The 24,360-nt window shown below is 32.6% G+C and overlaps 2 protein-coding genes across 6 annotated transcripts in view; one reads left to right on the forward strand and one right to left on the reverse strand.

Moving 5' to 3' along the window:
• The window catches only part of LOC135130906 (proton-coupled zinc antiporter SLC30A1), a 41,396-nt gene that overhangs the window by 15,751 nt on the left and 1,285 nt on the right, over positions 1-24,360 (forward strand). For 2 of the 5 annotated variants that reach the window (XM_064058370.1, XM_064058378.1), the window contains exons 5-6: positions 718-940; positions 1,345-2,394. In XM_064058370.1, the coding sequence (XP_063914440.1) occupies positions 718-940; positions 1,345-1,563 (442 nt within the window). In that variant the 3' untranslated portion in view covers positions 1,564-2,394. Of the gene's footprint in view, positions 1-717; positions 941-1,029; positions 1,315-1,344; positions 2,395-24,360 lie in introns of those variants that run through there. The other 3 variants (XM_064058395.1, XM_064058402.1, XM_064058386.1) reach the window with 3 other exon arrangements.
• LOC135130940 (lysoplasmalogenase TMEM86A) lies at positions 3,002-18,708 on the reverse strand. Its single transcript, XM_064058416.1, has 6 exons — positions 18,479-18,708; positions 4,312-4,481; positions 4,070-4,263; positions 3,902-4,017; positions 3,740-3,850; positions 3,002-3,690 (listed from the first exon to the last, which is right to left on the reverse strand). Exons 1-6 carry the CDS (start codon positions 18,497-18,499, stop codon positions 3,592-3,594), a joined length of 711 nt encoding a protein of 236 aa, XP_063914486.1. The 5' UTR covers positions 18,500-18,708; the 3' UTR covers positions 3,002-3,591.

A 24,360-nucleotide genomic window follows, 5' to 3' on the forward strand; every position in this document is an offset into this window, starting at 1 on the left:
CTTTACTCTACTATCCTAATCCTTAATTATGTGTATCGTTGTTGGGACGCCACCATGTATCTTGTATATACGTATGTTGTACTATTCACACAATTTGTGTTTGATAAATTTACATTATCGCTTCTACACTTTGCACATAAAAAATTTTGGAGTTTAAAATAAGTTGTTATAAAATCAAATTGGTTGGACTAGACTTTCGACTAATAATGGAGCATCTAAATGCGCGACGTAACGTGCAAAAACCTTGATCACTCGACTTACGACTTGTAATTTAATTGTGTGTGTTTGTATGTCTTAATTAAATTTTGAGGGTCTTGATAAACGACAAACTAGTTATGCGTATAGAATATCTGATGTGTATGTGGAAATAATAACAGTGCCATCATATTTTAATTTCAAGCTACATGACTATTAGAACAATTATATTTAAATTGCTTTAACAGAATACATAATTGTATTACACATTCTCAACACGGTAACACAATATGTATTGTATTTTTTAATATGTAGAATATCTTCCCATGTTAATTGGATTACTCAGAGAACGATAAAGTAATATTATTTTACTGTACATTTATTGTTTCCTGCTAAGTAGACTGCTGGATAAGCATATGTTTTCTGTATAAAATAAAATATGAAAACTATAAATAACTAACAGTGTACATTTTTGTGTGATTTATGTAATTTTATTATTGATGTAGACTTTTTTGTTTACAGGTGCCGAAATCTGTCTGAATATATGAAAATAGCAGAAAAAGTAAAAGAATTCTTCCACAATGAAGGTATACACTCGACGACAATCCAACCGGAGTTTATAGATTTTAGAGCGTTTCCGGAAGTCACCGATAACGACCAAACCGAAGACTGTGTTCTAGACTGCCCAAAAACCACAGATAGCGATAACTGCGTTCAAAACACGTGCTGCGGACCATCAAAACAAGTGAGTTTATAATCAACATATCGTCGAATTCATTGATTGATTTTGCCCAATACATAAAACTTGCAGTAAAACTTTTGCTTTTTTCCCAGTTGGAGAGAAGACTTTTGAAAGTGAGAGCGTGTAAATAAAATATGGATCGGGGTATTAAATTTTGGTTTTTTGCTATAACCATAACTGCTGTGATCACCTGTGTGTTTAATTATCTTCTCTCGAAAAACGTCATGTGATATTTTGCCAATAAAATTTATCTTAATCCTCAATCTTGATTGATTTTTCGGCATTAAGACATGGCATTTTACTAATACAACATAGCATGGAGAGACGAAAACATGTCTTAATGATCATTTTGACGACTAACACGTGTCGAGTTTGAAGGTTGTTTTTTATAAATGGAATGGTTTTAGGGGCGTGATACACCGTCGCCAAATAACACCCCGTATATGGTTCGGCAGAGGGGGAACTCGAGCAATAGTTCCAGCAATTCGCAGGAAATGAACGAAATGGAAGCAGGCGTTCTGTTGGAAAAAGGTAATTCTTCTTCGCAGAAGGACTATAGTTGTATTTCGAGAGGGTCGCAGTGTTCACAGTACTCAGTCAGGTCTGGTTCAGAGTCCAATTTCTGATACTTTGACTACTAATGAATTACTAGTTCGTAATAAGAGTCGCAGTTTGCATCGTTAACATACATCATCATTGTAGTTACCTTCATCATTAAGCCATCTTTCTGCCTTACTTTGTTTATAAATATGCTATTACCAGTAAGCATTCACAAGAACGGTTACTGATTACTACAGTGTGATTCTAGTCTTAGTGCAATTTAAACGTGTCAGTTTGTAGGTAGTCAAACAGTTGTTGGTAAAGCATATTTTTTTAGATAAGATAACAGTCACAGAAAGTAAATAATGTGATTTGAAATAATTATAGGAATTCTGCCAATTTCATCCTTTAAAACTGTAAATTAACTGAAATTTAAAACTGTTGTTTTGGGTACTTACTATGTATCATAACGTGTAAATTAATTACTATGTGATGTATGAGATTTAAAAAACGATATTTATAAGAATACGTCGCAGTTGTTCACAGAATGTAGATCACCGATTACGTGAGTATATGTAAAGTTTGTTAATATTTACAGGTTTTGTTATCTAACACCAATTGGTAGAATACATAAGGCGCCATCTGGTGATGATAATTATAATCTTAAAATTTTAAATTTGACATAGCAGTCAACGAGATGCATTGCTACGTCCTTGAAACACTAGGTAAAGTACAATGTTGTTTGTAAGATAATGTATTTAGATAAGTTTAAAAAAACAATTTATTTTGTATAATTGTAAGTATTATGTTACATTTTTTAACACAAATCTAGAAACAAAGTTGTACCTACATTAAAAATCACAGACAGTGTGCAACTTATCAGTTATGAAATAAAACTAAAAAGGAAGACTATAAAACTGAGCTTTATTATTTTCTACCACACCTAAGACCTATTGTAGTTATTTAAAATATCTAATTTTTTAACGATTTTATCAATTTTATTCATAATAATAAATCAGACTTAAAACAGTAATGTCTAAATTTAAAAAAATACAAATTTTTTTGCAGCTGTCATGAAAAATCAGTACTCATTTAATAATATATGCAGTCATCTATAACGTACCATGTGTATGAAAAAAGTGTACATCAACTATACATGATCACAAACTTGTTTAAATTTGTCATGAGCTAACTAGTCACTCATTTTTGTAAATATACTGCCTATTTTATATTCATACACATTTTCCTGGAAATTCTTACTACATTCTCAATATTCTAACAAGTCTGGCAAAAAAAATGTGAACTATAATGCAGTTTAGTCCAATAGAACTTTTTAAAAATTACAGTTTTTGTTCTACCCAACCAACCCATTAAATAATTCAGTGAAATAGTTTACATATCTGGGGTGACTTGCTACAGTTTTTTTGAGTATAGCAAAGTTCACCGTTTCTTACAACAATAAATGCTTGTTGCCAAAATCACTTAGTTTTGAAATATGACAACTCTTGTACAATAAAATCCACATTACAGAAGGAACTTTATGATAACACCAACATAGGAAGGAATATAGATTGAAAATTAACAATAAATGTTTGATGTAATGTCACTTGTAATAAATCTTAGTGAAATCTCATTGGTAATTCTGATCACAACCTGACATGAAATTTTTGACACAGTGCGTCTTTATGACAGTCAACAAAAAACCATTAGAGATTTGTAAGGTGGCTATCTTCTGGGCATCTGTTGCTTTAATACTCGATCAGATTGCATCCCAGGTGTGTGTGATGTGATACCATATGTTGATATAAAAAATTCCCTAGACATTTAATTACACTTGCCAAAAGACTAAAACTGAAGTGTTGTTGCTTTGTCTGTAATCAATAATTTCAGTTTTTTTAGAAGTGAAGTAAAAATATTACATATTCCTGGCGACGCTACGCTACGCCGTGGAACAAGCAAAGTACTGATTCAGAAGAACACCAAAATTACGAGAACAGACAGAGCCAGGATGTTTAGTCTTGTGTAAAATTTTTATCACATGGAAGACTACTACGACTTGAACACAAATTACAGTGTATAGGTGTATATCTTAAACTTTAATTGACTACTTATGTTTATTTTTGTGATTGGGGACGCACGGGTTGTGGTTTGGCATCTACAACACTGAGAGCAATACCAAGTTGGGCTGCATAATAAGTTGACATAATCAAAACCTAAAATATATAAATTTTAAATCAAAATATACACTTATGAGTAGTTTACCTGTGAGTAATCAACGGGTTGCCTAAATCGATCAATGCCGAGTATTAAATCGGAAACACCGAAAAGAATGCAACCAGCGCAAGAAGAAAGTTTACTCCACGTCCATAAGTCCTTAAACAGTGAATTTTTATTATGTACATATTTTTTGTTGATAAAACTTACTTCAGAAACTTGTGCTCTGGCGATTGCTCGCCACATCATTGTCGTCAGTATGAGTGTGTATATAATAACCCCAGGAACAAGAATTCCGTGTAAACCGGGCATTAGATACACCAAGTCTGAAACACAAATAACAATGAAAAATTCCTCATTGTTTGTTTATTTTCGTACTCATTACTGTCAAAGCGTATAAGCCTACCCCTAAAGTCAGATTTAGTGGTTTAAAACCAAACGCTAAAATATAATTTATGTGTCCTATTGCAAAGGCTAACATTCCCATCTCGAAGTAGCCAGGCCATATCAAGAAAGCGTCGCCGAAGCAGCAGAATATTAATCCTACTAATATTCTTCTGGAATATTTGTACCTAAAAAAAATCACAATGAATGTGGCTACGTGAAAGTAAAATACTTACTCATCGCCTAGACTCATGCCATGGAGTAATACAAATAGCATTAGACTTAATATTGGCAAGCATTTAAGTAGTGTCGATGAAACTGACGGTACAGTATCCGGCAAGAAAACGACGAAGTAGATGGCAACGGTCTTGAAAAATGGAACAAGCTTGGGACCCACGCTTTTCACCTGTAAAGTAAAAAAAAATGTTTGTTGGTTTCTAAAATACACATTTTAATGGTGTTAAATCTAGTGATCTAAACGTGATTACTTTTCCCATTTCATCTGTTTGTAAACATTAATCATGACATTAATCCAAGTCTTGTCAAAAAATTCTTAATATCCGTTCGTAAAACTCCCGCACTGTCAGAATGACATTCTGTTGGTATGAGAAATAATCCCCTAAAAGATTTTTAAGTTTATATGATTACCGCCTTGAATTTCAAATTTTCAAAATTAATGAATGAAAAATCAAATGTTTATTAACTATTTTAACTTTTTGATTTGCTGAAGTGTTCATTGTGTTTAAAGAACTTGTCAGTAATTCAAACAAATTGTAGCACCAAAAGCGTAGAAATGGACAGTAAGGTCAAAAATATATATTATTCAAAAAAAGCTTTCGTTGTCGTTCGTGTGTCATACTCTTTCTTTACTTGAATTGATAAAAATCTTCAGTTAATGAGCTTTTGACATTTTTATTTGACAAGTTATTTTTAGTTACTAATTTGTCACTAGATTGCAATTTTGCAACATATTGTACAGGTTTTTCACATCTCACCACTGAGTACACTCAGGTCATTTTTTCCAAATCTGACACTGACAGTGCGGGAGTTTTGCAAACCGATATTAGGTAATTGGACTATGTACATTGACGCCGCAGGTTTATTGTACATTAATCACTAATCAGGAATATGGATGTTCATGGTATGTGGCAAAAATACTTTATGAAAGTTTACATGACTGGAGTTTAACAGAACCATTTTACATATCTAACAACCAGGTAAGGTTACCTCGATCTTATTGTTACTTTTTTAATGTGTGGCAAATCCTGATATGCACGACTAAGAGTAATCTCAACTGCTCTAAAGGTTTCTAAGCTAAACACAATGGTGTCGCAAAATCCTTCAATTGAAAATTAATGCAGGAAAACAAAGTACAGACAATATTCCCACATCGTTTACCTTCCCTTATCTATACCTTTCCGACGGCTCTAGTTTTAATCATGTCAAGTGAAGTTTTAACAATAAATAATTTAAATGTTACTCCACTGATGATTGGTTTAACTTTAGGGCTGTCGATGGCACTCGTGGAGCATAAAGAACGAAAATTAAAAATGCGTGTTACGTTATTTAGTGATAAAGTCTGACGTCCTGATATATTGATTTGTACTACGCTCTATGTATAATTAATTAGATACCTATTAGAATGTTTTGAAAAATATTGGTTTTCATGAATCAGTGTATTGCACAAGTAGGTTTTACAATTAATAAATTTGATACAGGATACTGCGTTACATAGGAAGTTTTTTTTCTTAAGTCAAGCCAGATTGGTTGCATGTAGTCTTGATGAATGATGACCATTACAATATTAAAAAACAAAACCCTTCATAAAGCAGACGTTTCTGCCTGCACAGAATATAATTAAGGTGGCGATTTTTTTTGTACATTTTTGGCTTAAGAGTTAAGTATAAACATTCCCCGATATATACGTGGGCACCAAGGTATTAAAATATTTTCGTAAATCGAACAACAGAGCTACTCAGTATTTTTCTGTTCTTCATAAATATACAGGGTGTCTCAGAAATAAGTACATTAATTTTAATCAGTTATAGAGCTCATTGAACTCAACAACTTTTTTTAGTAGAGTTTTGTCAAGAACTTTTTAATTATCAAGTTAAAAATTGTTAAAGTTATACCCGAATTAAGGTTACCCGCCCATGGATCCTCAGTCACCCATGGACACTAATAATTATTGTAATTAATAATTTATGGTCAAAAACAGTTACTAGGATACGTGTTTTCCTAATCTTGTCAATGTGACAAACATTTAGAGAGAAATTGAAAATCCTGCTCCCTAATCGCGTACGGAATTTCATCGGCCCAAATGTGGGTGTTGAACACCTTCCCTCGTGTAACCGACCTCATCAGTTGATGGTATAAGAGATACAAAATTTGCTTGTTCGTTTATTTTTCTATTAACCCACTCACAAAAGTTTTGCCTACGTGGTAAGTGTGTTAGTTTCAATAACTGAACTTTCTGGTCCTGAAAGGGGTACATTTGTTCTCTGAGTATCCTCCAAATACTACTCTCTGATACATCACACTAGACAGTGATGCGTGCTAGTGCCCGGTCGAGCTTCGACACTCTTCAAAACAGCCTCTTCAATATTAGCAATTCTATTACTACGTAACTTACCCCGATCCTGAGGTGCAGGTTTAAAAGATCCGTACCCTCGAAAATGCTGCAACGTTCTTAAAACTGCGCACATTTGGCAGACGATTTGGGAGGTTTTCTGAAAAAATTTGTTGGGCGCGAGTGCCGTTTCCCCGAGCTTCACCGTACGTTAGTTAAAACGATATCGGTGCATTCCAGATTTGAAAACAAAGCCATTTCAACACATTTCGTCTATAAATTAGAAATCTGTGCCAAACAAACTTTAAAGAGACAACGTTTAATAAAAACATTGACATAAAAATGATTGTCAGTGTCAAAACGGTTGCTATGGTACCTTCTTCATTGTTGTAGTGTTGCTATTATTTAAGTTATTATTTAAGGTGAACATAGACGGCTCGTGAATATATGGGTGGGAAAATTCGAAATTCGACTTGAGTTTTCGAAAAAATGCTAGATAAAAAAGTTGTTCCGTTTCACGAGTTCTGTTACTGGTTAAAATTAATGTACTTATTTCTGAGACACCCTGTATAAGTAGTTCTCTACTCCTGCTTAATATTCGCATTATTATAATTTTTTCGATTAGTACTAATACACAGTAAATATTTCAGGGGTAATTTAAGCGAATAAGAAAAAACTTTTGGTAGTTACACTATAACAACGATCCATTATTATTTCAAATTGCCCGTGCTTATTCTAACTTAACTATCAACGAAAAGTGGTGTTGCCATGGCATTTGCGTTGTGATCTTTTTCTCGATTTAGGAATACAAAATGTATATTAGTATATTCGCAATTATGGCCATTATTCATTCACATGATTTGCTTCACTCGTCTACGGCTCATTTCAAAAACGTGAACTTCGTGAATAATTGCTCATAGTATAATATACTATTGTCCGGTGCTATTTATTGATTATGAACTCGAAATTGTGCAATGCCTTTTTAATTTACTACAAGTTCACATTTCGGTACTGTTCGGCAGAAAGGCATGACATAAATTAATCAGTGGACTGCTTACATGTTTCAAATACTCAAAGAGCTTGCACCATTAAAATTTATTTTTATAATACTCTTTTTTAGTTATATTGAATTGCTTGTCTAATAATAGCAAGTCGTAAAGCTATTCTTAAGTTTCAATATAAATTGAGTAGTGCGAAAGTATGTACCGGTATGTACCCTCTGAAGGTCAACACTTCTATCGATAAGTGGAAAAATATATGTAACCGCTCATTTTTCTGTGAATATGAATTTTATTCATATCATAGTGAAACCCATCTCGATGCGGATATTTTTACTTATAAAGCATAGTTTCGAAATAGTTCATTTTTGGTTAACCAATTATTGTTGTTTTACAGAATAAAACCAAAAAGTAAGCTGTACAAAATACCCTCGCGTTCAAAAAATTGAGACAGAACATTTGTGCAAACGCCTACGATTTTTTCCTCAAATCGAATTGATTCTGCGGTCGGAAGTGCTCTCTTACTAAATTTTTTTCACCATGTGACACCAAATATTTTCGATGGGATTTAATTTGGGGCTTTTCGATGGCCAAGGTAGGGCACTGATGTAGTGTTATTTAAAACTATTACTTGTTCAAATGTAAAATTGGCGGAACTGAAGGCAATAAGCATTCATCAAGTAGTCGCGCCATAGCTGGGCACACACACCTGGACTTCTTATTCATCTCTAAACATTTACGGAGAATTGAGACCCTCCGGTAATTTTTCTGGTATACAGTGCATTATATCTTGCTTTAGCAGGTGTGGACAAACGAAGACGGCCATTATATGAATATTAAAATGTCTTTTCGTCCGCTTGAGTAAAAAATGTATTCGCATCTCAATAATTTCGTAGGTAGTTTCTCTAATTCTTCGGCGGGCTGTTTGAAGAGAGCCTGGAAAATTGGTTTCTTCCTTAACAGAAAACTGACTAATTCATCATCTCCTGCTGTCGTGACGAACGATCTATCCATGTTCATGAATTTAACAAGACGGTGTCTTTATTAACGTTTAATTAATTGACAATTTCCAAATGCTGTACCATCTCTTAAGGAAGCCTTTTGTCTGAATTTAGGCTCGGCATTTTTAAAACTTCAATAATTCATTCATTATTATTAATTGTTTTCAGACATGATCGAGAAAAAAAGTCATTTAGCAACCTTTGAAACTTAATGTTTAAAAAACAACACTAACGCGTTTCTTGTTCAGTCCATGTCAACGCCAACATCATTAGTTTAAAAATAAATTTCATAGCTTACTAGAAGACTTTTTCTCGATCATATAAGACTGGATACATCAGTTAAATTTTGTATTTTAAAATGTTGTGCTATTTCTTTCTTTTTTTTAATGAATATAGAGGTATGCTTAACATATTAAATCCTAATTCAAAATGTGATTTACTTTACTTAGTAAATGTGGTCTTTCAATGCTGCACGCATAACATACCCTTCAGGCTATTCAAACTCAAAGTAACTATAAGTAATTTATTACTGTAATGTTGAAAAAATAGTTTTAAGGAGTTTGATGCTTATTATTAATTTCAATAAGATGGCCAAGTATGATAAAAACAATAAAAATTTCATGTGCTTACGGAACTGTTTGGGGGTTTAATCTGAATTTTTCAGAAGCAATTTTGTAATCGGAAATTTACCCGTATTTGTAAAATTTAATCTTTAGAATCTCGAGCAACTTAAATCAAATTAGATAATTCTATTATTGTTACAAATACAAACAGTTATCTCAATGACTGATGAAGTTACGAATATCGTATTGTAAGTCGATAAAATTATTGCCGTTTCTTCTATAAACTTTTATAATTTTTTTAACTTGTAATAATTTAGGAATAACTCGATTGGTCATTTGAAATGAAATATGTTGTATAGTTAGCTTAAAACAAGTCGAACAATGCTTGCTGTCCAGCAACATTAAATTGTTTTTAGTCCAGTCATTTTAGGAGAAAAAAGGGATCAACCTCGGAATGAGAGATAATAAGCTGAATTTTCGTATATACCTTCATTTTAGCGTTCTAAAAGTTGTCTCAAAAGTCTCATAAAATCTCGTGTCTGCGTCGTAAGTTATTCAAGGTCAAAGGTGAAGAAAAACAGTTTTTTGCGATTATCTCGGTTTATATTGCTCCAATGATGTTAACATTTATTATCATAATTGTAGAGCACAAAATTTGGGACAAATTTTATTTGAAACATTTTTTCATGCGCTCAATCGTTTTTGAGATAGAGGGCAGTGAGCGCGCAGCGCTCATCCATACGTACTGTAATGCAATCAACCGTGAATATATGTGAAGACTATCTTGAATTTTGAATAATTTGTATTATTTATCAATTAATACATTGTATTTAAACATTTTACATATTTTCAATAATACTTACCTACTTTGTGGAATTAAAAACTCTTTAAATGAAATACTTATTGTAGGTATATCTTAATTTATTGAAAGTAGATTTTAAGTAGAAAAATAATTAAGTACTTTATCTTTCAAATGTGTAAGTTTTTATATAATATATTATACTTGTTATATTATTATATATCTAAAAGTTTTATTAATTTTTTTCAAAGTAAATTTTGAGGAAGTAAAACGAGTTAATGTATTTTAATTTTATCTTTGTTCAGTAGCTGTACATTTCTTACGATTGAAATTGAATTGCAGTGAAAATCTATAAATCTTTAATAATTTAAAGAACAAAAGTATTAATTTTCTTCTTCATCGTCATCATCTTCGGTGCCCTGAATCGTTGTTTCCAGACCTTCCAGTTATAATCATGATAGAAAAATAAGTATTTAAAACCTTACACATTTTAAAGATATAAATAAATTGAGATATACAATAAGTATTTCATTAAATGCGTTTTTAATTACACAAAGTAGGTAAGTATTATTCAGTGAATATATTGAAAATATGTAAAATGTTTAAATACAATGTATTAATTGATAAATAATACAAATTATTCAAAATTCAAGATAGTCTTCACATATATTCACGGTTGATTGCATTACAGTACGTATGGATGAGCGTTGCGCGCTCACTGCCCTCTATCTCAAAAACGATTGAGCGCATGAAAAAATATTTCAAATAAAATTTGTCCCAAATTTTGTGCTCTACAATTACGATAATAGATGTTAACATCATTGGAACAATAGAAACCGAGATAATCGCCAAAAACTGTTTTTCTTCACCTTTGACCTTGAATAACTTACGACGCAGACACGAGATTTTATGAGTCTTTTGAGACAACTTTTAGAACGCTAAAATGAAGGTATATACGAAAATTCAGCTTATTATCTCTCATTCCGAGGTTGATCGCTAATATGACTGGACTATTTCTACTTCGTTTCAAAAGTAACAATTATACAACAACTTTTGCAATGTTTTAGGATTTATGAAAATTACAAAGTTGTGTTTCCATTTTCCAAAATCTTATGTATTTAAAGTTGCTAATTTTAACTTTACCGACTTTATTACTTTACATGGAATAGAAATCATGCAACAATTTAATACTGACAATTCACCGCAAAGAAATTTAACCAGTGAAATAGCTGCATTTACGTGAAATTAAGCAATCATAGGCAGTTACAAATTCTCGATGTGATAATATTGCACTCGTGGATTATTGATAATGATAAGTGACAACTGAGTGTACGCAATACCTACTCAAAAAAAAATAGAAACACTAGAAAATTCAACAATTGAAAAGTTACTCAGTTAAAATAATAAAATATCACGAGCGGTGGTACTACTAAATTCAGTTACTTCTTTATTAAAACGTTCTAGGGCAAGAGTAAATTTTTAGAAACTATTATAAACCCCACTGTTAATTCCAAATTCCCATTTATGGGTCATTGCTGCTACGTGCGACTGTTTTATGACCATGCAAAAAACTGTAATTTAATAACTATAACTGGGTCTACACTATTCAGATAACGAAAGAGTTTAATAGTTTAATATTGGCGTCCTAAATTACTAAAAAAAAAAACTACAACTGTTGTATGAGTTTCAAAATATGTACACTAAAGGAAATACTCGCCGCTGAGACTGAACACTTAATTTTAAGTACTCCTTGAAAAATTATTTAATGCAATAACATTTCAGACGCCACGTTTTATTAAATATTATTAATTTACTATTATAACTTGCAATAACTACACATTTTACAAAAACCAATAACGACTTTTTGCACAACAGAGTGGGTATGTTATATGATCAAGATTATACAGTAGTTTCGTTTTATTTTTATGATACCATTATACATATGTATATTGTGTTTCAAATATTCGCGTGATAAGTGTTATGTCTGGTTTGTTATACGTGGCCCGTTAAAAAGTCCGAATTCGTCACTGGAATTAATTAAAAGCATCAGTTAAAAAGAATGAATTTTCTACGATGATTCACCTTATTAGTGCAAACAGGTTAACAACAAATAAGTTAGCCTTTATTAATGAATTTTTACCTCGAGTGTATGGTATTTAATTCGAACAATCAACTCTACGTGCCGCAATTTCTATAATACTTTTTGTTTCCAGAGCGATAATTAAGACAAATATTTTAATAAGCCCATTGCAACGAATGCGTCATTATTTCATGTTTCATTGGTGTTTCCATTAGTTCTGGAAGCTCTAAAATATTGGCTTTATACCTCTAATCAGTTGTATGTGGACTATACTAATTTAATTTGTTAATAATATTTTAATAATAATCTATTCCTATCTGTAAATTTACAGACTATCTTTAAAAAGTTATTTAAAAAAAAAGATTTTTCAGTTACTTTGTCTTAGAAACTACACGGCACATGTAATTTCTCTGCACATACACTCATACAGTAACACTGTGTCTTTATCATTATCACATTGTATATGTAATGTACATGTACCCCCACCAAAAAATTGTCCATATCGTAAGAAATTATTTAATAAATAAATATCAGTGGGTTGTCTCTTTAGTGTTATTTTTACTATTGTCAACCCATATTTCAAAAAACAAGATCACAGAGGCCGATCATTCGATTTCATTGAAATTTTAGAGAGCTAAATAATGAACTTATTTTAGTTAAATTAGTTAAAATGTACCTAAGTACTGCTTTGTCCAATAAATTAATGCCGCCTTTTTTTTTAACATATTAAATGCAGGAAGTTCCAAATAAAACTACGCGGTCTTATATCTTGAGAACGGATAAAAATATTGAAATTCTGTAAACGCCGTTGTTTCTAACTTGGAGGAGGAAGCTTAATTTCGAAGGTTGCAAATATGACGTGCGAATGGTGTTGACTTCGCGACGCAAACCTATATTTTTAACATATTTTAACATATACGTATGTTGATAGACCTTCAAATTACGATTAGAGTGATATGCAACTTTTGTGTTGTATTAGTTTTGTCATAGAAATAAATGTCCAAACACAATTGCACTACTAATGGTTAAATTTGTTAATTCAGAAAAACATTATGATTAAAATTGGGTAGGCAATAAAGGATTTCTTTTTGGGGTGGTACATAAATATTTGCGACCTTTGCGTGATTTAGAATATAAAAAAAAACTATGGAATGTTTGTGACTGTTTATTTCACTCAACTTCTATCTTTTTCATATTTGTAAGTTTATTTTTTGATCAACTGAAAATGATATAAACATATTTTATCACTATAAACGTAATTGATTGATGTATCAAAGTCCATTAAAACATATTCTTTTGAATTTAAAAAAAATATTTACAATGTGCTAAATTAAGTGTCCCCATTCAAGCTAAAACCAATGATGTTTACAGAATTTCAATGTTTCAGTCTGTTCACATTCTCAAGGAGTTTTATCTGGGACATTTATGTGTAGCGTCCCCTATATATAAGTTTGTGTCCTCTGTTACACTATTAATATATGATTTAATAATCTGGCTTCAAGTTGCGTGCTGAATATCAATAAACACAAATATAAAGTTATTTATACCGAAATCCTTCGCTTCTAAAGAAAAACCGAAGACATTTTCTTTTTTTTTATTTCTGTTTTTAAGAGGAGATTAAATAGAGCAACAATAAATTAAACTTCAAAACTTCGCCTTCGCTTATGTTTCTGTTCTTAATAATCTTACTGATAAACACTTTATAATAATCAATACCAATACTGATTATATGCTATATTTGTGAAGCGAGAGAATTGTGTTCAAATTTTTTTTATTTCATATAATTTTTCTTCAACAGTATAAACAAACCACTTTCTAAAAACGTATTTCTTTTTAGGCAACCAATGCGTATATGACATTAATGAGATGCTAAACTTTAATTTATTATTGTTAATAAAACAAAATATTCAATACGAATTACAAAGAATAACTTCAAAATACACTATTCTAATGCTAACCTGTAGAATGGCTTTGATACAATACTACCATCTATTAATATGGTCAATTTTTGGCAATAATATCCGTAAATCATCATGATCAGTTATTTGTAATCGATTCCTTTTTTTATTTAAAAAATTTGTAACCACATCAAACCCGCATTCTACTAAATATGACGAAAGAAATGCATTTAAAAATGTTTGCACCATAACCATAACCCTTTATAAAGTGGAGATACCGAGTGACTATTAATGTCGATCAAAGTCACCCACGGCTCTGAAGATTTTTCTTTGATAGAGTTTTCGTCTTGTCAAATGACCGTCAATTTGAAAGTTTGAACTGAAAATTCAACGATCCAAAAACACTTTCAAGAATCCATGGCTGTTTTTGATTGTGTTTTATTGCTTTTTCGGTATAGTACAGCGTAGAGACCCTAAATATACTTTCGAAAAGAGTTGTGCCACGAAACGTCAAAATTAATGGTAAATTTTATTTTACTATGCTGGCTACGGCTGTTTTTTTTGAGTCATGTTTTGACAATTTGTAATTGTCATTTAGTACATAGGCGTGGAAGAGAATAGTCGTCGTCTGTTGTGTACGAAACTGTAGAAATACAGAAGCAAATGGTTTCTCATTGTTTAAATGCCTCGAAAATAAGATATTACTGAACAAATGGAGAGAACAGATGTAATATCCATCTTGAAAAATTCGCAAAGAATACTATGTGCATTAAGAAAAAAAGGCAAAATATAAACCCCGCCCACCCACTTCATCTCCATTGTGATGATTTTTTTATTCTTAGAAACGTAAAACATGTTTCAAACGTTAAATTTTTGTACGGAAATATGGATTTTGTAATTAGGCTTCTCCCCTAGGTCTGACAACGAATGAAAAATTCATGACGATTGGGATCGAGATGGATGGGTGGGGCTTGTCTTTTGGCTTTTTCTTTTTTATTTAATACATTTAGTTTTCTTTGTATAACACGTTTATTTAAGAACATATTTCACATGGTAAATTCCCTCTAACTCTCTCTAACGTTAGATGTACCTACATAAAAAATTTTTGACATTTTAATAAAGTTGATCAGAATCGGAAATACTAGAAACCTGAGTTCAATATTATTTATTGATCGAGAGGAAAAAGGGAAAAAATTGGTTATTTCTCGTAGAAAAATAAGGAGTTTACAATTAAGCTCCGCCCCTCGGCTTACTACGAATAAAAAATAATCAGAATTGAGATAGGGCGGGTGGGCGGGGATTATATTTTGTCTTTTTCTTCTTAATATACATAGCCATCTTTTCACAACAAGAAACTTAAAACATGGTTAAGATGGTACATTTTGCAAGGAAATATGGATTTTGCAATTATGGGGGGGAGTCCAATTTGAAAATCGATATTTCCTAATACAAATGTTCCATTTTAAACATATTTCAACTTTCATATTCTGAAAAGAAGTCTACATATATTAAAAGAAAAGGGTAAAATGTAAGCCCACCCACCCGCCCTATCTCAATTGTGATGATTTTTTTATTCGCCGTGAACCAAGGGGCTTAACTGCAAAATACATATTTATTTCTTTACAAGAAATTAAAAACATATTTTTGAGTATCGTGTTCTTCAAAGAATACTACGTACATTAAGAAAAAAAGGCACAGTATAAACCCCGCCCACCCACCCCATCTCAAGTGTGATGATTTTTTTATTCTTAGAAACGTAAAACACATTCAAAATGGTAAATTTTTGTGCGGAAATATGAATTTTGTCATTAGGCTCCTCCCCTAGGTCTGACAACGAAAGAAAAATTCATCACGATTGAGATCGAGATGAATGGGTGGGGCTTCTCTTTTGGTTTTCTTTTTTATTTAATACATTTAGTTTTCTTTGTAGAATATATTTCACATGGTAAATTCTCTCTAACTCTCTCTAACGTTAGATGTACAGGAAAAATTTTTCACAGTAGAATAAAGTAGATCAGAATCCGAAAAACTAGAAATTTGAGTTCAATATTATTTACTGATCGAGAGGAAAAAGGAAAAAAATTGGTTATTTCTCGTAAAAAAATAAGGATTTTCTAATTAAGCTTCGCCCCTCGGCTTACTACGAATAAAAACAATCATCAGAATTGAAATAGGGCGGGTGGGCGGGGTATATATTTTGTTCTTTTTCTTTCTTAATTTACATAGCCATCTTTTCACAACAAGAAACTTAAAATATGGTTAAGATGGTACATTTTTGCAAGAAAATATGGATTTTGCAGATATGGGGCGGAGTCTAAATGCAAAATCAATATTTCCTCATACAAATTTTCCATTTTAAACATGTTTTAAGTTGCATGTGAAATGAAGTCTACACATATTAAAACAACAAGGCAAAATGTAAGCCCGCCCACCCCCCCTATCTCAATTGTAATGATTTTTTTTATTCATCGTGAACCAAGGGAGCGAAGCTTGACTGCAAAATACTTATTTCTTTACAAGAAAATACAAACATGTTTTTCAGTCTCGTGTTGTCTTAAGGAAAAAAAGTCAAAATATATATTTTTTCCAAAGTATATCTAGGGATAGGGACACTAGTACAGCGTAATCTTAAAGTACTGTTTCAGTTGTCAAAATTGACATAATTTAGAGTGACATTTAATTTAAGTCAAAATTTATTATGGATTAATTATTATTAAAATGTGACAATCAAACTTGTGTCGCCCCCTCATATTCATTAAACGTCCCCTATTTCCTCCAGAGGCTCTATGGGCCCTCCAGGGGCGTGTTTAAAGTATCAATCAAAGTGGCGTGAGCACTATCCACACCAGTTGGTAAAATTAAAAAAGTTTTCGATCCCTCGTTAGAAAAACTAAAATGCTTTGTATTGACACAATGAAAAATGGACTACAGTGAATCCTCTGAAAAGCCCTCTACATCGCAATTCATTCATTTCTTCTGATCACATGTGTTAAGGGTCGCTTTAAATATGAAAAAAGGGCGGTGTTATTTGATTCTTTCTAACCAACGAGACAACAAAAATGAAACTTGAAAATAATTATTAACAATTTAGGAGCGAGTGCGTTGATAGAAATACTTGATACAAAGAAGATCTTTTTAGCAACAGGCAACCATTACGTAAACCTTATTAACCAGATTTATAATACGTCATCCACCGTTCACTTAAAATGGATAAATCAGTATTCTTATTAATTAGTAACAAAATGGAAGATCTCACAGACAATTTATAGACACCCGTAAATTATCATCTACCTACCGTCTACAAAGTAACTGCTTATTTAGATTTGCAAAATCTAAAAGGCTACACTGGCCGTTGTTTACGACGAACGTCAGATACATCAACAACTATACAAAAATTGTAACAACAACGGTAAATATTTTAACTGTCACAATCGATACAATAATGTGTTTCATTTTTTTTTTCGTTGGCATTATGTTAAAACGATCTAATTAATTAATGTTATTTTTAGAATTTGTTAGTTAAACGAAAAAAAAATTTTTATAAAAAATATATTTCGGACGATGTCAGACTCCATTCGGGTGTTTGTACTAATAAAACAAATATGATATAACTAGGTTATAAAGTTTTATTATCGCACAATGATTTATGTCGTGTTGTGATCTATGAGAGTATACAGCCCGCTGAGTATTATTTGAAATTTAGTTTACCTTGACATGGCAAACGATTACCGGATCTTATCGAGCTTCATAAATTTACCTACTATTATCATAAAATTAACTTCATAATAAATACGAACAATCGAACACTGAGATGTGACTTCTTACTGAATTTATGCCTCTGCATTTTTTTAATCACGAGCGATGGTACATTTTGCAAAAAATGTGCAATATATACATGTTTTTAAAAAGAAGCTTTCACGCGTCATTAATATCTGTAGCGTGCGGGTTCAAATAAAACAAGGTCATTTTTTCCATTTTGTTATTGTCTTATTCAAAGTATAATAATTATGAAATATGGACAACGGCTAAAGGTTTCTTAGTAACAACTTGAACTTGACACCTACATTATCTACTTTTGTTGTTAACTAGTATTGATTCCGATCTTGTGCGTGTCGTCAATGATTTTATGAACGCAACAAATTAAAAAAATATATCAAGATTGTTTTTCTAGTAAGTATATTAATTACAAAATAAAGAATAAACGCCTGCATGAATTTCTACTACGTATGAAAGATGAAATAGGAGTCAATCAATGACTGAGTATAGAATATGAAGTGATGAACCTATTGATTATTTCACCCATTATTTCGAGCATGAATTTCTTTTTATGCTTTTTTTTTATTAATGCCTATGTATTTTTAGTAATTATTATTTAAAAAATAATATCAAATAAATCATCCCCCCACTATTAAAAAAAAACAATAATACACAATACATCAACACAAGGAAGTACCAAAAAAAAAATAATAAAGCGACAAATAAACATCGAACTTACCACTTGCGCTACAGCACTCATAGTTACTTATTTCTGATTTAAATGTGAAGGCTAATTAACTAAAACTCTTATGAATGAAAGTACGATTCACTTTTTACAATGGAAGTGTTGTGTTCATTTAAAATGCTTCGTTTTCATCCTATTAATACCACTGTCAAAATCAGCTGTTTAACCTCGATGCCTCTGTTTACAAGCAAGCTAGTCGGGAAAATACTACCAGCAGCCGACTCCGAGTAAAATGTAAATGCGTTGCCATTGTGGGGCCATACGCATGCTCCGGCTTTTCATATCGTGATTAACAAAGTGCTTTATTGTTGCAAATTGTAACAGGAACATTATTAAATGAATCAAACTGGAACCTTGACGTTATCTACCAAGTTCACTGTTTTTCAACGAATGTAGATAATTATAGGTTGGAGATTTTTTTTTCGAGGAATTCGTTCCCATTATCTTTTTAAAAGGATACAGTATACAGCCACGTTAATTGGTCCATTTGTCTTATTTCAAACAATATCATCTTTTGCGATTGTCAACGGTATCACGCAACATCAGCAGCACGTGTCTCTAACAACGTAAACTACGTAACGAATCGAGTACCTATTACAATAAATGAACGTTGCAACCTTTGACACGAATGCCAAAGTATCAGATAATCTGTATCTGTAATCATATGAGTTCCCATATTGCGATAAAAATATCTATCTGTCAATAATAATAATAAAGTTCACTATTTACTACTTATATGTTGGAAAGTTAAAAATTAAGATATTCATTTCATCCCGAGTTCGGTGTCCTCTTGGGGAAGCCCTTTTGACGAAAACTTTTTGATATTTTGTGATAGGAACATTTGTTGTTATCTCATTTTTATACAGCGCTACTGTAAAGTCAGGTCGCCTCCTTTTAACTTTGGAACCCTTGCGTTGCAGGTAGTTTTGAAATTTCAATCGTAATAAACGGGTCGTATACGAATTGCGGTGCAAATTTTGCTCAAATATCAGGTACGCAGGTATATGGATAATTTTGTCCGAATTGCGGTAAAAATTTTGGTCAAGTATCAGATAGTCATGTACAGTTGACCGAACTGCGGTACATTTCCGTTTGGGGTTAGCGAGCAGGGCGCAACTGCGCCAGTAGTACCTGCGTAATCTTGGTAATTATAAAAATAAATTCTGTGCATAAAAACGAAAAACGGTGTATTGCAAAAGATGTACTTTGTAGACACATGTTTATAGAATCTAAAATTCTTAAATTCAAAAATAATGAAATTTCAAGGTATAATTTTGTGAAATGTGTCACCTACAAATTTGCTAATATCATGTCACAATTGTAGATAATAAGATCATATTTACACAGTTATATTTTAGCTTAGTTGACGGTGATTTTATTTAACAATTTCAGAAATTATATCATTTGGAAAAACATAATATCAGTAACAAATAAAGCTACAATCGCTTTAATTTATTAACTAATAAACATTAACTGGTGATTAAACAAATCTATGTAAATATGTGATCTACGAGTCGTTTTTTAATAAATATGTGAAAAGAACGAAAAGTAAAGAAAGTGAAGTTATTTGAAAATTGATATAATTAGCATATCCATGTTATTTACAAAATTTTTATTCAGTTCTTAAGGCTGGCGTCTGATTCGGTTTAGCCCTATACTAAATACATTGAAAACATCGTCGCGGTTTCCGGAGTTGTATTTTAAAAATATGAGATATATCGCTTTAATAAAATTATATTTCGAATTAACAAACTTCAGTCCAGAGGACCTCCATATATCTAGTATGCAGTTTTTACAAAAAAAAAATTATAAAGTTGAACAACTTTTACATCACATTTTGACACATTGATGCATTTTTTGACGAAGTGTTGAAGTTTTTTGCATTCTGAGATAGGAGGTCCCCTGGGGAAAAGTGTCAGCTTTCTTTTGATACCATTTATAATATTAAAAAATCCACGACTGAGGTAAATAACTCGCGAAATGTCAAAATCTATTGAAACGAGAAATCGGCATTAAACGAGCTGTGATGCGGTAGCAGAATGCAGGTTTACTTAGATTGTGACTTGGTTGGAGATTTCAGTATTTTAAAAATGCAATTCCGGAAACTACGACGATGTCTTCAATGTATTTAGTATTGGGCGAAACCGAACCAGACGCCACCCTTAAAACCCCCACTTACCGCAGTTCGGTCAGGGATTATAAGGTATCAGGTAGGTACAAAATTTTGCCGCACTTCGGACTTTTACCGAATAAGCGTAATAACTAGTAATAATAATCAAATATGATGCTGATTGTCCTCATCGTGACACGCTGTAACCTTGAAATGTCAAACAGTCTGTATTCCCACATTTTCGGGAAAATGGAGTGAGCCATTTATGATTTAATCAATAAAATAAATTGACTCATCATTATTTTTTTGGGTCACCTGTATAAGCAGAGTAGACTCATCATATTTTGCACATTTTAGATAGGATTTATTCGGCAAAATTTTGAGATGACGTCACCAATTGTTTTGTGGGGGAATAAACAGAAATACTTTTATTAACAATTTACCATGCTTACGATAACTTTTAAAGGTCTGCAACATTTCAAAGCTTTCGATTTTGTGGATTCAAAATTAGATTCCAAAATGTTGTTTTACAATTTTGTTTTTTTTTTTTTTCAAAAATCAGAATGTCTCAGTAAACTACACGAGTAGAGTATATTATTTTATACAAATTAAAGCCCATTTACCATGTACGATTTTGAGCTAATCTCATCACATTGTTGGTGCAAAGTTTTTAGTGTTTTACCATCTACATGATATTCATAATACACATATAAAATTTTAAAAAAATGACAACAGTCTGTCCGCAGTTTCGAAACTGTCTAGTATCGACACAGACGGTGGACAGACAGATAGACGGAAACGGGAGACCTATTTTTTCGTACTCTAGGGGTAATAACCTCAAAGAGCGTTCACCAAAAACGGGACGTATGCGTTTAAATTGAGACCACCGTTGGGAACGAGTCTAGTGGCAGTTAATGTCGAGAGAATTTGGGTCTACTCAAATCCATTCCAGTCGAGTCGGAATTATTCTGTACATAATCGCTGTATAGTTAGTCTACTGTAGTCTAGTCTATATATTATATCGTAAATTGGTTGGTTTTACGCCGATTTCCGAGCAGATTGGACAAAAATTCGGAAGAACTTATGTCTGTCGAGACGAGAACTCAAACTGATGAAGATGATGGAAGCAAACAAAAATGGAATAACAGAAATTAAATATGAAATGAAGAACTTGATTTTTGAAGTTATGAATATTGTCGGACGAAATATGGTCTCAATGGAAGAAAAAGTAAAAGAAGTCGAGAAATTAGTGCAGGAACGTGTATAAGATTGAATGCAGAACAAAATGGAAGATCGAATTTTTAACTAGGTATAGAACATCGAATGAAAATTATAGAAGATATAATAGAAAACAAAATGTCGAAATTTGAAAAGATAATAAAAATGGTTCATATAGTGTGACATCGGCTTCCAGAACAATTTAACCACCTACTTATTAGTTTTATTCTCGTCCATTATTCATTCGATTGTTTTTTATGTTTTTCGGGACACGTGGGCATAAAAAACAAGAATTAGTTGAAGCAGCAGCTATATCAAATTCTTGGGAAGAAAAACAGAAGGCTACAGCGTTGGTGATAGCTCTGCGAGGTGCAGAGCTATAGATATTTCAATACATCGGGCTAGCATGGAAGGTGACTTCATTTTGGGAGTGGATTTGATTAGCCATCAAGGATTGTCAGTTAACCCAGTACAGGAAGTTCTACGTCTTGGAGATAAAGAGTTCTTGCTGAATCAGCGTTGTATTGAAACGAAATTTGTAAAATTGATCGCTTGTCAGAACGGCACGGTTCAACCGCAGAAAGAAAGCAGCCGTAACAAATGATTGAATGGACTACAGCTCGGTTTAGAAAAGACCAGGAGTAAGATGTGAATATTGAGCCGCTCCTTAGATTGGAAAAAGTTGGGGTAGAACGGTCTGACTGGTCGGAAATATCAGACGACTCACCCTCTTTCAAGGCGTTATGGGCTCAGAGGGACTCCCTGCGTGTCGAGAACGGATTGCTTAAGCGAGTTTGGGAGAGTTCGGATGGGAAACATTCCACTACGCAGTTGGTGGTTGCGGCCACCAGAACGAAGGCATTTCTATTTTGAGAAATATAATATGACGGAAGTTCCGGTGCTCATTTTGGAATCAAAAAGATGGGTTTTAAAGTCAGGGGCAGATTCTACTGGGTCTGTTGTTGAGAAGCCGTCAAGAACTGGTGCAAGAAGTGTACGACCTGTACTATGGTCAAACGATTAAGGCGAGAAGGCCGATGCAACCACGCAACGTCGGCTCGCCTTTTGGAAGAAATGCAGGAGACAAAGCGGGTCCCCTCCCAGTGACCAACGAAGGGAACACGTACACGAAGAAGATCAAAGGCTACGACGATGGCTTACACGACAAGCTGCTGAGCGTTCACGAAATGCTGCACTACAAGATAGACTCTCATTTAGACCGCCTCAAAAAGAACAACAGTGATACTGTTGACGTTTTTGATCGGGACAATTAAAACTAAGGAGGGGGCAGTGTTACGAAATAAACCCATACGCCGCCCCGGTACGACATATGAGTTGTCTCGAAGGCTTTCTAGTGTGTACGGCGTTGATGGGTGACTCATCATCGGTGAGGGTGGCCGGGCGGCATTCGCATAAAGGAAAACCTGGAGGAGGTTGCCTAAAGTCGCGAGGCGGGCACCAAAAACCTCTAAGCAAGCTAGTTGAGTCCAGTCAATATTGATAGAATTTGGGTCTAGTCAAATCCATTCCAGTCCAATCGGAATTATTCTGTACATAATCTCTGTATAGTTAGCCATGTAAATTAGTACCACTGAGAAATATATTGTTGAATTTTACCCACGTCGATTTTAATTACGAATCAACGTAACAGTATTTAGAATAAACCCTAAATAATGTAATTTGGACAACAGTGAATCATGGTGTACTATGTGAAAAACCTTAAAGAAATGTAGCAAGAGCTGGTAAATCACCTTTGTCTCTAGCTTTAAGAATGTCAAAAGTTATATTGATTAGTGCCGTATAGTAACCACGTCTAAATCCTAAATGGAACTCAGGCAGTATTTTCCACTTAGCTATAAAATTTTTCACACAATTTTTTCTGAGACTTTTGATGACATAGGTAGTATTTACAGGAATAGATCTAAAATCTTGTAAGGTGAGGGCAATATTAATTTTAGAGGAGGAAAATAGTTCTCCGAAATTTCAATTCCTTGGAAAGACCTTTGTTCGTATTGATGTTTTAATTATACATGTTAAGAATTCGATGAAATTACAAACAAGTAGCAATTGCTTTTGAAATGTGTTCTGCACCAATAGCGTTGCTTTTAATAATGATAATTGATTTAAAGATTACGTAAACCTCATTTATAGAGACAAGTTTTAGACCAAATGACTAGCTACAAAATTTTAGCGGGTACATTCGCGAAAAATAGCTTAATATCTTCAACATTACTGAGTTGATCTGGAACTAACCGCACTTTATGTTTAAATACATATATTCCAAATGTCTTTAAACCATCTCACGTTTGCTTTTAATCGTTACAGTGATTTATCGCATAATTCTATTAACACTCTTTTTCCTTTCTAATGTCATTTGTCACCTCGTTACGACCAGGGTTGGGCAAAATACACTTTCTACTGTAATTGAAATACAAAATACAAAATACTTCAATTTAATGTATTTGAAATACAAATTACAAAATACATTTATGTCTTGTAGTTGAAATACAAAATACAAAATAGTATTTCAAATACTTTTAAAAATACA

The sequence above is a fragment of the Zophobas morio genome, unplaced genomic scaffold, assembly GCF_036711695.1.
Source record: "Zophobas morio isolate AGI-343-1 ecotype UQ-CSIRO unplaced genomic scaffold, CSIRO_AGI_Zmor_V1 ptg000002l, whole genome shotgun sequence".
NCBI lineage: Eukaryota > Metazoa > Arthropoda > Insecta > Coleoptera > Tenebrionidae > Zophobas > Zophobas morio.

Coding starts and splice junctions, on each gene's coding strand:
- LOC135130940 (XM_064058416.1), bottom strand. CDS start 18,499: ATGAGTGCTGTAGCGCAAGTG. Junction 4,264..4,311: donor GGCATGAGTCTAGGCGATGA/GTAAGTATTTTA, acceptor GATTTTTTTTAG/GTACAAATATTCCAGAAGAA. Junction 4,018..4,069: donor ATACGCTTTGACAGTAATGA/GTACGAAAATAA, acceptor TTTGTGTTTCAG/ACTTGGTGTATCTAATGCCC.